Source organism: Physeter macrocephalus, chromosome 7 (genome assembly GCF_002837175.3).
Source record: "Physeter macrocephalus isolate SW-GA chromosome 7, ASM283717v5, whole genome shotgun sequence".
NCBI lineage: Eukaryota > Metazoa > Chordata > Mammalia > Artiodactyla > Physeteridae > Physeter > Physeter macrocephalus.
The window spans coordinates 68,158,251-68,173,040 of record NC_041220.1 but is presented as its reverse complement, the minus strand read 5'-3'; the positions used below and the strand labels follow the sequence as shown (position 1 = coordinate 68,173,040).

At 36.7% G+C, this 14,790-nt stretch overlaps 1 protein-coding gene across 5 annotated transcripts in view; it reads left to right on the top strand.

Moving 5' to 3' along the window:
- Positions 1–14,790, top strand: part of CNOT6L (CCR4-NOT transcription complex subunit 6 like) — a 112,613-nt gene that overhangs the window by 23,904 nt on the left and 73,919 nt on the right. For 2 of the 5 annotated variants that reach the window (XM_028491957.2, XM_055086043.1), the window contains exon 1: positions 10,043–10,505. The exons of 2 other annotated variants lie outside the window; for them this stretch is intronic. In XM_028491957.2, coding sequence (XP_028347758.1) covers positions 10,483–10,505 — 23 coding nt within the window. In that variant the 5' untranslated portion in view covers positions 10,043–10,482. Of the gene's footprint in view, positions 1–9,670; positions 9,763–10,042; positions 10,506–14,790 lie in introns of those variants that run through there. One more of the 5 variants, XM_055086044.1, reaches the window with a different exon arrangement.

Here is a 14,790-nt window from a genome sequence, read left to right as displayed (position 1 = left end):
TTTTGTTCTAGTTCTGTAAAAAATGCCATTGGTAATTTGATAGGGATTGCATTGAATCTGTAGATTGTTTTGGGTAGTATAGTCATTTTCACAATATTGATTCTTCCAATCCAAGAATATGGTATCTCTCTCCATCTTTTGTATCATCTTGAATTTCTTTCATCAGTGTCTTACAGATTTCTGCATACAGGTCTTGTCTCTCTAGGTAGGTTTATTCTTAGGTATTTTATTCTTTTTGTTGCAATGGTAAATGGGAGTGTTTCCTAAATTTCTCTTTCAGATTTTTCATCATTAATATATAGGAATGGAAGAGATTTCTGTGCATTAATTTTGTATTCTGCAACTTTACCAAATTCGTTGATTTGCTGTAGTAGTTCTCTGGTGGCATGTTTAGTATTCTCTTTTTATTATCATGTCATCTGCAAAGAGTGACAGTTTTACTTCTTCTTTTCCAGTTTGTATTCCTTTTATTTCTTTTCTTCTCTGATTGCTGTGGCTAGGACTTCGAAAACTATGTTGAATAATAGTGGCGAGAGTGGACATCCTTATCTTGTTCCTGATCTTAGAGGAAATGCTTTCAGTTTTTCACCATTCAGAATGATATTTGCTGTGGGTTTGTCGTATATGGCTTTTATTATGTTGAGGTATGTTCACTTTATGCCCACTTTCTGGAGTTTTTATCAGAAATGGGTGTTGAATTTTGTCAAAAGCTTTTTCTGCATCTATTGGGATGCTCCTATGATTTTTATTCAGTTTGTTAAAATGGTGTATCGCATTGATTTCCCTTTATTTAAGAATCCTTGCATCCCTGGGATAAATCCCATTTGATCATGGTGTATGATCCTTTTAATGTGTTGTTGGATTCAGTTTGCTAGTATTTTGTTGAGGATTTTTGCATCAATATTCATCAGTGATATTGGTCTGTAATTTTCTTTTTTTGTAGTATCTTTGTCTGGTTTTGGTATCGGGGTGATGGTGGCCTCATAGAATGAGTTTGGGAGTGTTCCTTCCTCTGCAGTTTTTTCGAAGGGTTTGAGGCGGGTAGGTGTTAGCTCTTCTCTAAATGTTTGGTAGAATTGACCTGTGAAGCCATCTGGTCCTTGACTTTTGTTTGTTGGAAGATTTTTACTCGCAGTTTCAATTTCATTACTTTTGATTGGTTTGTTCATATTTTCTATTTCTTCTTGGTTCAGTCTTGGAAGGTTATACCTTTCCAATAATTTGTCCATTTCTTCTAGGTTGTCCATTTTATTGGCATAGAGTTGCTTTTAGTAGTCTCTTAGGATGCTTTGTATTTCTGCGTTGTCAGTTGTAACTTTTCCTTTTTTTATTTCTTATTTTATTGATTTGAGTCCTCTTTCTCTTTTTCTTGAGGAGTCTGGCTAATGGTTTATCAATTTTGTTTATCTTCTCGAAGAACCAGCCTTTAGTTTTTTATTGATCTTTGCTATTGTTTTCTTTGTTTTTATTTCATTTATTTCTGCTCTGATCTTTATGATTTCTTTCCTTCTACTAACTTTGGGTATTGTTTGTTCTTCTTTCTCTAACTCCTTTTGGTGTCAGGTTAGATTGTTATTTGAGATTTTTCTTGTTTCTTGAGGTAGCCTTGTATTGCTATAAACTTTCCTCTTAGAACTGCATTTGCTGCATCCTGTAGGTTTTGGATCGTCATGTTTTCATTGTCATTTGTCTCTAGGTAGTTTTTGATTTCCTTTTTGATTTCTTCAGTGATCTCTTGGTTATTTAGTAATGTATTGTTTAGCCTCCATGTGTTTGTGTTTTTTATGTTTTTTTCTCTTTAATTGTTTTCTAATCTCATAGCGTTGTGGTCAGAAAAGATGCTTGATATAATTTCAGTTGTCTTAAATTTACTGAGGCTTGATTTGTGACCCAAGATGTGATCTATCCTGGAGAATGTTCTGTGTGCACTTGAGAAGGAAGTGTAATCTGCTGTTTTTGGATGGAACGTCGTATAAATATCAATTACATCTATCTGGTCTGGTCTGTTGTGTCATTTAAAGCTTGTGTTTCCTTATTAATTTTCTGTTTGGATGATCTGTCCATTGGTGTATGTGAGGTGTTAAAGTCCCCCACGGTTATTGTGTTACTGTCGATTTCCTCTCTTATAGCTGTTAGCAGTTGCCTTATATATTGAGATCCTCCTATGTTGGGTGCATATATATCTATATTTGTTATATCTTCTTCTTGGATTGATCCCTTGATCATTATGTAGTGTCCTTCCTTGTCTGTTGTAACGTTTTTTATTTTAAAGACTGTTTTATCTGATATGAGTACTGCTACTCCAGCTTTCTTTTCATTTCCTTTTGCGTGGAATATCTTTTTCCATCCCTTGACTTTCAGTGTGTATGTGTCCCTAGGTCTGAAGTGGGTCTCTTGTAGACAGCATATATATGGGTCTTGTTTTTGTACCCATTCAGCAAGCCTGTGTCTTTTAGTTGGAGCATTTAATCCATTCACATTTAAGGTAATTATTGATATGTATGTTACTGTTACCATTTTCTTAATTGTTATTGGGTTTGTTTTTGCAGGTCCTTTTCTTCTCTTGTGTTTCGCACTTAGAGAAGTTCCTTTAGCATTTGCTGTAGAGCTGGTTTGGTAGTGCTGAATTCTCTTAGTTTTGCTTGTCTATGAAGCTTTTGATTTCTCCATTGAATCTGAATGAGATCCTTGCCCGGTAGTGTAATCTTGGTTGTAGCTTCTTCTCTTTCATCACTTTAGATATATCATGCCACTCCTTTCTGGCTTGTAGAGCTTCTGCTGAGAAATCAGCTGTTAATCTTATGGGAGTTCCCTTGTATGTTATTTGTCATTTTTCCCTTGTTGCTTTCAGTAATTTTTCTTTCTCTTTAATTTTTGTCAGTTTGATTAGTATGTGTCTCGACCTGTTTCTCCTTGGATTTGTCCTGCCTGGGACTCTCTGTGCTTCCTGGACTTGGGTGGCTCTTTCCTTTCCCATGTTAGGGAAGTTTTTTTTGTTTGTTTTTTGCGGTATGCGGGCCTCTCACTGTTGTGTCCTCTCCCATTGCCGAGCGCAGGCTCCAGACGCGCAGGCTCAGCGGCCATGGCTCACGGGCCCAGCCACTCTGCAGCATGTGGGATCTTCCCGGACCGGGGCACGAACCCATGTCCCCTGCATCGGCAGGCGGACTCTCAACCACTACGCCACCAGGGAAGCCCTAGGGAAGTTTTTGACTATAATCTCTTCAAATATTTTCTCAGGTCCTTTCTCTCTGTCTTCTCTTTTTGGGACCCCTGTAATGTGAACGTTGCGTTTAATGTTGTCCCAGAGGTCTTGTAGGCTGTCTTTATTTCTTTTCATTTTCTTTTTTTTATTCTGTTCCGTGGCAGTGAATTCCACCATTCTGTCTTCCAGGTCACTTATCCGTTCTTCTGCCTAAGTTATTCTGCTATTGATTCCTTCTAGTGTAGTTTTCATTTCAGTTATTGTATTGTTCCTCTCTGTTTTTTAATTTTTCTAGGTTTTTGTTAAACATTTCTTGCATCTTCTTGATCTTTGCCTCCATTGTTTTTCCGAGGTCCTGTATCATCCTCACTCGTTTTTCTGAATTCTTTTTCTGGAAGGTTGCCTATTTTCACTTCATTTAGTTGTTTTTCTGGGGTTTTTATCTTGTTCCTTCATTTGGTACATAGCCTTCTGCCTTTTCATCTTGTCTGTCTTTCTGTGGAAGTGCTTCCTGGACTTGGGTGGCTCTTTCCTTTCCCATGTTAGGGAAGTTTTTTTTGTTTGTTTTTTGCGGTATGCGGGCCTCTCACTGTTGTGTCCTCTCCCATTGGTTCTTCTTGCTTCTGCTGTCTGCCCTCTGGTGGATGAGGCTATCTGAGAGGATTGTGCAAGCTTCCTGATGGGAGGGACTGGTGGTGGGTATAGCTTGGTGTTGCTGTGGTGGGCAGAACTCAGTGAAACTTTAGTCTGCAAGTTTTTGACTATAATCTCTTCAAATATTTTCTCAGGTCCTTTCTCTCTGTCTTCTCTTTTTGGGACCCCTGTAATGTGAACGTTGCGTTTAATGTTGTCCCAGAGGTCTTGTAGGCTGTCTTTATTTCTTTTCATTTTCTTTTTTTTATTCTGTTCCGTGGCAGTGAATTCCACCATTCTGTCTCCAGGGCACTTATCCGTTGGGGCTGGGTTCTCTCCCTGTTGGTTGTTTGGCCTGAGGCGACCCAACACTGGAGCCTACCCTGCTCTTTAGTGGGGCAAATGGTGGACTCTGGGAGGGCTCACGCCAAGGAGTACTTCCCAGAACTTCTGCTGCCAGTGTTCTTGTCCTCACAGTGAGCCTCACTACAGCCACCCCCCGCCTCTGCAGGAGACCGTCCAACACTATCACGTGGGTGTGGTTCAGTCTCCTATGGGGTTACTGCTCCTTCCCCTGGGTCCTGATGTGCACACTAGAGTTTCAAATTAGAGTTGTCTCTGGATATATGTCCAGGAGTGGGGTTGCTGGGTCATATGGTAGTCTATGTTTAGTTTTTTAAGGAACCTCCATACTGTTCTACATAGTGGTTGTACCAATTTACATTCCCACCAGCAGCATAGGAGTGTTCCTTTTTCTCCACACCCTCTCTAGCATTTATTATTCATAGACTTTTTGGTGATGGCCATTCTGACTGCTGTGAGGTGATAACCTAATTGTAGTTTTGATTTGCATTTCTCTAATAATTAGCAATGTTGAGCATCTTTTTATGTGCCTGCTTGCCATCTATATGTCTTCTTTGCCAAAATGTCTAGGTCTTCTGCCCATTTTTTGCTTGGGTTGTTTGTTTTTTTTAATATTAAGCTGTATGAGGTGTTTGTATATTTTGGAAATTAAGCCCTTGTTGGTTGCCGTGTTTGTACATATTTTCTCGCAGTCCATAGGTTGTCTTTTTATTTTGTTTATGGTTTCCATTGCTTTGCAAAATCTTTTTAAGTTTAATTAGGTTTCATTTCTTTATTTTTGTTTTTGTTTTCATTATTCTAGGAGGTGGATTCAAAAAAATATCGCTGTGATTTATGTCAAAGTGTTGTACCTATGTTTTCCTCTAGGAGTTTTGTAGTATTGGTCTTACATTTAGGTCTTTAATCCATTTTGAGTTTATTTTTGTGTATGGTGTTAGAGAGTGTTCTAATTTCATTCTTTCACATGTAGCTGTCCAGTTTTCCCAGCACCACTTATTGAAGAGATTGTCTTTTCTCCATTGTATATTCTTGCTTTCTTTGTCGTAGATTAGTTGACCATAGATGCTTTGCTTTACTTCTGTGCTTTCTGTCCTGTTCCATTGATCTATATTTCTCTTTTTGTGCCAGGACCATGCCATTACTGTAGCTTTGTAATATAGTTTGAAGTCAGAAACCGTGATTCCTCCAGCTCCGTTCTTCTTTCTCCCAATTGTTTTGGCTATTCGGGGTCTTTTGTGTTTCCATACAAATTTAATTTTTTTCTAGTTCCATAAAAAATGCAGTTGGTAACTTGATAGGGATTGCATTGAACCTGTAGATTGCCTTGGGTAGTATGGTCATTTTAACAATATTGATTCTTCCAATCCAAGAACGTGGTGTGTCTTTCCATCTATTGTGTCCTCTAATTTCTTTCATCAGTGTCTTAGAGGTTTTGGAGTACAGGTCTTTTGCCTCCTTAGGTAGGTTTATTCCTAGGTATTTTATTCTTTTTGATGCAGTGGTAAATGGGATTGTTTCATTAGTTTCTCTCTGGTATTTTGTTGTTTGTGTATAGAAGTGCAGCAGATTTCTGTATATTATTTTTGTATACAGCAACGTTACCAAACTCGTTGATGAGCTCTAGTAGTTTTCTGTTAGCATCTTTAGGATTTTCTATGTACAGCAGTGTGTCATCTGCAAACAGTGACAGTTTTACTTTTTCTTTTCCAGCTTGGGTTCCTTTTATTTCTTTTTCTTGTCTGATTGCTGTGGCTAGGACTTCCAAACCTATGTTGAATAAAAATGGTGAGGGCTTCCCTGGTGGCGCAGTGGTTGAGAGTCCGCCTGCCGATGCAGGGGACACGGGTTCGTGCCCCGGTCCGGGAGGATCCCACATGCCGCGGAGCGGCTGGGCCCGTGAGCCATGACCGCTGAGCCTGCGTGTCCTGAGCCTGTGCTCCGCAAAGGGAGAGGCCACAACAGTGAGAGGCCCGTGTACAGCAAAAAAAAAAAAAAAAAAAAAGTGGTGAGAGTGGGCATCGTTTTCTTCCTAATCTTAGAGGAAGTGCTTTAAGCTTTTCACTCTTGAGTATGATGTTAGCTGTGGGTTTGTCATATATGGCCTTTATTATGTTGAGGTATGTTCCCTCTATGCCCGCACTCCCAGAGTGTTTATCATAAATTGATGTTGAATTTCATCAAAAACTTTTTCTGCATATATTGTTGATCATTTTTTTTTGTTCTTCAGTTTGTTAATGTGGTGTATCATGCTGATTGATTTGCAGATATTGAAAATCCTTGCATCCCTGGAATAAATCCCACTTGATCATGGTGTATGATCCTTTTAATGTATTGTTGGATTTAGCTTGCTAGGTGAGGATTTTTGCATTTATGTTCATCAGTGATATTGGCCTGTGGGGTGCGTGTGTGTGTGTGTGTGTGTGTGCGCGTGTGTGTGTGTGAGATAGCTTTCTGGTTTTGGTATCAGGGTGATAGTGACCTCATAGAACCTTTTCTGGAATTTTTTTTGAGATAGTTTCAGAAGGATAGGTGTTAAATCTTCTGTAAATGTTTGATAGAATTCTCCTGAAGCCATCTGGTCCTGAACTTCTGTTTGTTGAGAGTTTTAAAATTACTGGTTCAATCTCAATACTGGCAATTGCTCTGTTTGTATTTTCTGTTTCTTCTTGGTTCATTCTTGGGAGCTTGTACCTTTCTAAGAATTTGTCCCTTTCTTCTAGGTTGTCCATTTTCTTAGCATAGTAGTTGCTTGTAGTAGTCTCTTATGATTCTTTGTATTTCTGTGGTGTGGGTTGTAACTTCTCATTTTTCATTTCTGATTTTACTGATTTGGGACCTCTCCCTTTTTTCTAGATGAGTCTGGCTAAAGGTTTATCAATTTTGTTTGTCTTTTCAAAGAACTAACTTTTAGTTTCATTGGTGTTCTGTTGTTTTAGTCTCAATTTCATTTATTTCTGCACTAATTTTTATGATATCTTTCCTTCTACTAACTTTGGGTTTCCTTTCTTCTTTCTCTAGTTGCTTTAGGTATAAGGTTAGGTTGTTTTTTTGAGGTTTTTCTTGCTTCCTGCAGTAAGCTTGTATAACTATAAACTTCCCTGTTAAAACTGCTTTTGTTTTGTCCCATAGGTTTTGGATAGTCATGTTTTTGTTTTCATTTATCTTTAGGTATTTTCTTATTTTGTTTTTGATTTTTTTCAGTGATCCTTGGTTGTTTAGTAGCATATTGTTTAGCCTCCACGTGTTTGTGTTTTTTGCTGGTTGTGTTTATGTGTGTGTGTAGTTGATTTCTAGCCTCATAGCATTGTGGTTGGAAAAGATGCTTGATATGATTTCAATTTTCTTAAATTTACCAAGGCTTGCTCTGTTGCCGAGCCTGTGATCTATCCTGAGAATGTTCCATGTGCGCTAAATGTATTCTGTTGGTTTTGGATCGAATGCTCTATAAGTATCAATTAAGTCTATCTGGTCTAATGTGTCATTTAAGGCCTGTGTTTCCTTATTGATTTTCTGTCTGGATAATCTATCCATTGATGTGAGTGGGGTGTTAAAATCATCCACTATTATTGTGTTATTGTCAATTTCTCCTTTTATGTCTGTTTACATTTGCCTTATATATTGAGGTGCTCCTCTGTTGGGTGCATATATATTTACAATTGTTATGTGTTCTTCTTGGATTGATCCTTTGATCATTATATATTAATAGTATAGGTCATTCCTTTTTAATTGCTGAGTAGTACTTCATTTCTTGTATTTACCACATTCTATTTATCTGTTAGGCTGTTGATAGACATTTAGGTTGTTTCCAGTTTTTGGCTATTACAGATAAAACTGTCAAGAACATTTGGTTTCAGTTGAGTCTTTGAGTGTACATATGTTTTAATTTTTCTTGAGTAAATATCTAGCAGTGAAATGTCTGTGTCATTTGATAGGTATGTATTTAACATGTAACTTTTTAAGAAACTGTGAAACTGTTTTCCAATGTGGTACTGTTTTTCATTTTACCTGCATTGTTTGACAGTTCTCATTGCTCCACATTCTCACCTGGTCAGTCTTTAAATTTTAGCCATTCTAATAGATGGTATCTCATTGTGGTTTAATTTTAATTTCTCTAATGACAATTGAGTATTTATCATGTGCTTATTTACTATCCACATATCTTCTTTGGTGAAGTATATGTTAAGATGTTTTGTCCATTTGGAAAATTTTCTTATGATTGATTTTTGAGAATGCTTTGTTTATGCTGGAAAATACATTTTTTTATTACACATATGATTTGCAAATATTTTCCCCAGTCTGTGGATTGATTTCTCAGTTTCCTACTAATGTTTTTCAAAGAATGAAAGTTCTTGATTTTTATGAAGTTCAACTTACCAGTTTTTTGCTTGATGCATCATGTTCTTATTCTTTTGCTTAAGAAATCTTTGCTAAACTCATGATTATGAATTTTCTCCTGTGTTTTCTTCCAGATATTTTGTAATTTTAGCTTTTATGTTTATAGTTTTCTGCGCCTCTCTAAAATAGAATAATGAAAACACCTACAACTTAGAGTAGTTGTGATTACTAAGTGAATTAATAGTACATGTAAATTAATACTTGTTACCGAATTTGAGTTAATTCTTGTATATGATGTGAAGTAAAGTTTGAGATTCATTAGTTTGAATATGGCAATCTGATTGCTCCAGCACTACTTGTTAAAGATTATCCTTTTCCTACTAAATTGCCTTGGCATCTGTGTTTTAAATTAATTGACCATATATATGTGAATTTATTTCTAGACTCTCTATTCAGTTCTCTTCATCTATTTGTTTATCTTTATGCTAATACCGCATCACCATGATTACTGTACCTTTGTAATAACTCTTGAAATCAGATAGTATAAGTCTTCTATTTTATTTTTCCTTTTCAAATTTATTTTGGCTGTTCTAGGTCCTTAGGATTTCTATATAAATTTTAGTATAAGCTTGTCAATTTTTATAAAAACTACCTGCTGGGATTTGATTGAGATTATAGTGAATCTGTAGGTGAATATGGGGAGAATTAACATTGTAACAGTGTTGTCTTCTGTTCTATGAACATGGTTTATGTCTTCATTTACTTTAGCTCTAAGTTTTCTCAGCAGTGTTGTTGTTTTCAGTGTACAGGTTTTGCACATTTCTTTTTTCATATTAATCTCTAAGTATTGTATAATTTTTGGTGCTACTATAAATGGTATTTTAAAAATTTCAGTTTTAAAAATGCAGTTTTGGAGGGGAATATATTTGTATCATATCCTGCCACTTTGCTAAACTTATTAGTTCTAGTAGCTCTTTTTTGTAGATTCTGTGGGATTTTCTACATATAAACAATTGTGTTATCTGAGAATAAAGATGGGTTTTTACTCCTCCTTCCAGTCACAATGCCTTTTATGTCTTTTTCTTGCCTGATTGCATGGGCTAGGACCATCTGTACAAAGTTGAAAAGAAGTGAAAGCAGATAACATTGCCTTGTTCCTGATCTTAGCAGGAAAGCATTCAGAGTTTCACTATTAAGTATGTTTTTCATAAATGCCATTTATCAGGGTGAGTATGTTTCTTTTTATTTTTGAAATGAGAGTTTTTTTCTTTTCAAATAGGAATGGCTGTTAGATTTTTTAAAATGCATTTTGTGCCTTTGTTGAGGATTTTGTGTGTGTGTGTGTGTGTGTGTGTGTGTGTGTGTGTGTGTTTATTGTATATACTAGTCTGGATATAGGTGGATCATACAGGTTTTTTTTTTAGTGTTAAACAACCTTGCATTTCTGGGGTAATCACCACTTGGTATGATATATCATCCTTTTGATATATTACTGGATTCAATTTGCTAAAAATTTTAAAAACATTTCATGTACTGTCAGGTTTTGGTATTAGGGTAATGTTTACCTCAACTTGGTGGAAGAGTTTGCGTAGAATTTGTATTGTTTCTTCCTTAAAGACTAACTGTGGTTGAGAAGTACTGGACTACATATGATCTCTGTTTCCTTCTATTTCTAAAATTTATTTTTGTTTTTTTCATATAATAGGATGTATATGTTCTTATAAATAAAGAGCAGTTTCTGTGTCTTATTATTTAATGAATGAAGTTCTTTGGAGGTGGAGTGGGAGAAGTAAATTAGTTTTGCTAGGTACAGCACAGAGTAAGTTGATGTTTGATTTGGATTTTTCAGTGAAGCAGAATTGACTCCAAGGAACAGAGGATCTGTAAGAGGGGAAGGCAGTGGTGTGCTACAGTGGTGTGCTGGAGTTGGCTTGTGCTGGTTTGAGATGGCCAGTTGTTCATTTTTAAGGTATTCTGCAAGCCAATTATTAAATACAACCTATTGAAAATTAAATTATGTAACAATTAAATCATATTAGAAACAAAGATAATACTCAAAACTCATCACTTACTAATTATTTTGCTATTGTGTCTATACTCTTGAGATTATTTACTTGTGAAATACAACCTAATGCTGTGTTTACTGGGCATCCTATTGATAACTTGAAATTTGCTATTCATATGGGAGATGTACAGATAAGCAAATGCTACAAACAGAGCTTAATTTGTTAATTGTGTACTGTTAGGAAAATGATGGAGCAAATATTATTAATCAAGATTAAACTTTAGTATTCTGAGTCTGTTGTGAGTAGAACAAAAACATTAAGGAAACAGTTTTTCAGTATTAGACAACCATTATCAGCAAAGAAATTTCTCATGTTATTGACAAGTAAAGTTCTGATATTTATTGTTTATCTTTTTAATGTAAATGAAATTGTTAACCATAATTCATGTTGGAACTGCATTCATTCGTCATTTGCTACCATATGTTAGCTACAGAAACAAGAATTCAGTAACAAATGAACTAAAACATTGTGTGAGAGTCAATTGGTTACATGAAATTTACAATAATGAGTATTGTATATTTTATGATTATTCATTAATTTTGTGGCACATTTTAATTTAGTGAAATTCATCACAAATTGCACACACACACTCCACATACACATCCTCATACCACACACTCTTCCCTACCAGAGAGCTTATCTGTCATCTGAAATTGAGCAATTCCTGTAGTTAGTTATATTGGCTGTGTCTTTCTCAGCTTCCCTGTCCAACACTCAGCAATTGATGGCTACTCTTTAATACTCAAGAGAAGGCTCTAGTTATTGTGACATTTCTCTCTGCCCTCTTGCTCTGTTCTCAGACTTTCCCAGGTCCAGCATATGAGGCAGTAATGGTGTGTTGGATAAGACTGAGACTGTAGGACCAGACTGCTTGGGTTAAATCCCAGCTCTGCCGCCCACTAGCCATGTAACCAGAGGCAAGTTGGCCTTGCCTCTCCAAATTAGAAATAATTAAAGCACCTACAACTTAGAGTAGTTGTGATTACTAAATGAATTAATATATGTAAAACACTGTGGATAATGTTTTCAGATGGTTGGTGCTCATTGAGTAGTAGCTATAGCCTGATATTTGTCTCTACGTGTGAATTGCTGAGATGCTCAGCCTTTGGTGGAATAACTATCTGCTTGTCTTAGCACCTGGAGACAACTTTAATTGGCTAGGATGTCCTTAGCCAAGAACTTAGGAATAAATGTAACTCATAATTTAACTCATAACCTTTGACTTTTTCCTTTCTATCATAAGTGATGTTTTTGCAGTAGTACTTGATTTCTCTACTTGTACTTGTTTAACATACACTATACTCTGGACTCATTTTTTGTGCAGGATTCTCAACCTTGGCACTATTGACTTTTTTTTTTTTTTTTGCGGTACGCGGGCCTCTCTCTGTTGTGGCCTCTCCCGTTGCGGAGCACAGGCTCCGGACGCGCAGGCTGAGCGGCCATGCCTTACGGGTCCAGCCGTTCCGTGGCATGTGGGATCTTCCCGGACTGGGGCACGAACCCGTGTCCCCTGCATCGGCAGGTGGACTCTCAACCACTGTGCCACCAGGGAAGCCCTACTATTGACCTTTTGAGTCAGGTATTTCTTGTGTGAGGGCCTGTCCTGAGTAGGATGTTTAGCAGTATCCATGACCTCTACTCATTAGCAGCATACCCCCCAAGTCGTGACAACCAAAGATATGTCTATACATCACCAAATGTCTCCCGAGGGGCAAAATCACACCTGGTTGAGAACTACTCTTTTAGAGGGGACTTCAGGTGTGTGCTGTGATATGAGACTGTGATTTGTTGTTTAGTATTTCTTGGAGAGAACCATGATGGTTTTATTAATCAGTACTTATTTTTCAAGATTGCCACTAATTTTATTCAATAGATCTTTCTCATATTTTCACTTTAGCATAGCTGCTTGATTAGTTGCTGCTACTGGGATTGGTCAGTAGGGTATCTCTCTTATTTTGGTGACTGCTCAAACTGATGGCTTGAAAAAATCTTTTCTTGCCCATGTAGATGCAATGGATTTAGGCATCTAGGGAATTTTTCAATGGATAACAGCACCCAGGTCTAAACTTTTTTGTATGTTATTGCACTTTGTTTTCAAAAAGAAGAGATAGGAAGTCACCTGTCTTATGATTCCACTTCTTGTGCTGTGTTCAGAGGTGGCTGGGAAAACAAGTATATCCTACCCCCAAAAAGGAAATTTTTGCTTGGAGGTAGTCTATTGTCCTTAGGCATTCATAAGTGACCTTTAAACAGGATCTCAAAAAGAAAAAGAAATAACAATGCAAGGTATTCTATTTGAATTAAAATTACTGAACAACTTAAGAGTAAATACAATGTAAAGTGTTATTGGCAGTAAGTTTTTAAACATGCTTTTGAATATGATCTTTATGTTTCAGATATGTGTGTGTTTATGTACATTTTCTGGGAAGAATGTGGTTTTGAATCTATAAATTAAAAACAGCTAGTGTTTTTTTAAAAATTTATTTTAATTTTATTTTTGGCTGCATTGGGTCTTTGTTGCTGTGCGCGGGCTTCCTCTAGTTGCGGCGAACGGGGGCTAGTCTTCGTTGTGGGGCGTGGGCTTCTCATTGTGGTGGCTTCTCTTATTGCAGAGCACGGGCTCTAGGCACGCAGGCTTCAGTAGTTGTGGCACGCGGGCTCAGTAGTTGTGGCTCACGGGCTCTAGCACGCAGGCTCAGTAGTTGTGGCAATGGGCTTAGTTGCTCCGTGGCATGTGGGATCTTCCTGGACCAGGGCTCGAACCTGTATCCCTTGCATTGGCAGGTGGAGTCTTAACCACTGCGCCACCAGGGAAGTCCCCAGCTAGTGTTTCTTTTAGATGTGGTTTGCCTTATCAGAATATTTTTCATAATACCAAATGATTTTTAAAATATCCTATATTTATAGTTTAAATAATACTAAGCAAAACAGGTTAATTTCCTTAACCAGAATATGGAAAAAAATTTAGAAAAATATTGGTGCAACAGATGAATAAACCTTAGATAAATTGTGTGACATAGTATATACTTCTATAGTCTTAGGCTTATAATAACTAAACAATTAAGCACAAAAATGCTTGAATATACTGCTGTTCAAGAAAATATGGATGTTTAAATAGGCAGTGATCTCTTTACAAGACTCCTTAATTATGGGAATCTAAGTATTCTTAAATTATCTTTCTTATTTGGCAGAATTTTGTTTTTTGTTTTATTAGTCTTTGTATTTTACAGTATGAGCTTGTTATTTATCTTGATATTTTTGTAGACGTCTGTAGGATGTAACTTTATCAGCACTGATAATGTGCTAGGTTATTATCAGAATTATGAAATAAATTATTTTTTAAAATGTGAAAGTTTTGCATATATCTTCAAATATATGTCAGGTGCCTTTGAAATTTTTAATTAAAAAAACTCTTTGTAAAATAATGGTGAACGCTACACACCTGTAAGAGTGGCCAAAAATCCAAAACATTGACAACACCAAATGTTGGCGAGGATTTGAAGCAACAGGAACTCTTTTCATTGCTGTTGGGAATGGAAATTGGTACAGCCATTTTGGAAGGAAGGCTATTTGGCAGTTTCTTATAAAACTAAATATATTCTTATCATATGATCCAGTCAGCAGTCATGCTCTTTGGTATTTACCCAAATGAATTGAAAATTTATGTCTACCTAAAAACTTGTACCTGGATGTTTATAGCAGCCTTTATTCATGATTGCCAGAACTCAAAAACAACCAAGATGTCCTTCAGTAGGTGAGTGGATAAATAAACTGTAGCACATCTGGACAATGGAAATATTATTCAGTGCTAAAAAGTGACGAGCTATCAAGCCATGAAAAGACATGAAAGAACCTTAGATGCATATTAATGAGTGAAAAGCAAGTCTGAAAAGTCTGCATACTATATGGTTCCAACTATAGACATTCTGGAAGAGGCAAAACCATGGAGACAGTAAAAAGATCAGTGGTTGCCAGGGGTTAGAGGAGAGGGAGGGATGAATAAGCAGGGCACAGAGGATTTTTAGGGCAGTGGAAGTATTCTGTACCGTGCTACATGGGTAGTTAATTGTCATCATACACATGTCAAATAGCCAGAATGTAACAATGTAAAACAGCAAGCATGAACCCTGTTGTAAGCTATGAACTTTGGATGATAACGTGTCAGTGTAGGTTCATTGATTACAATAA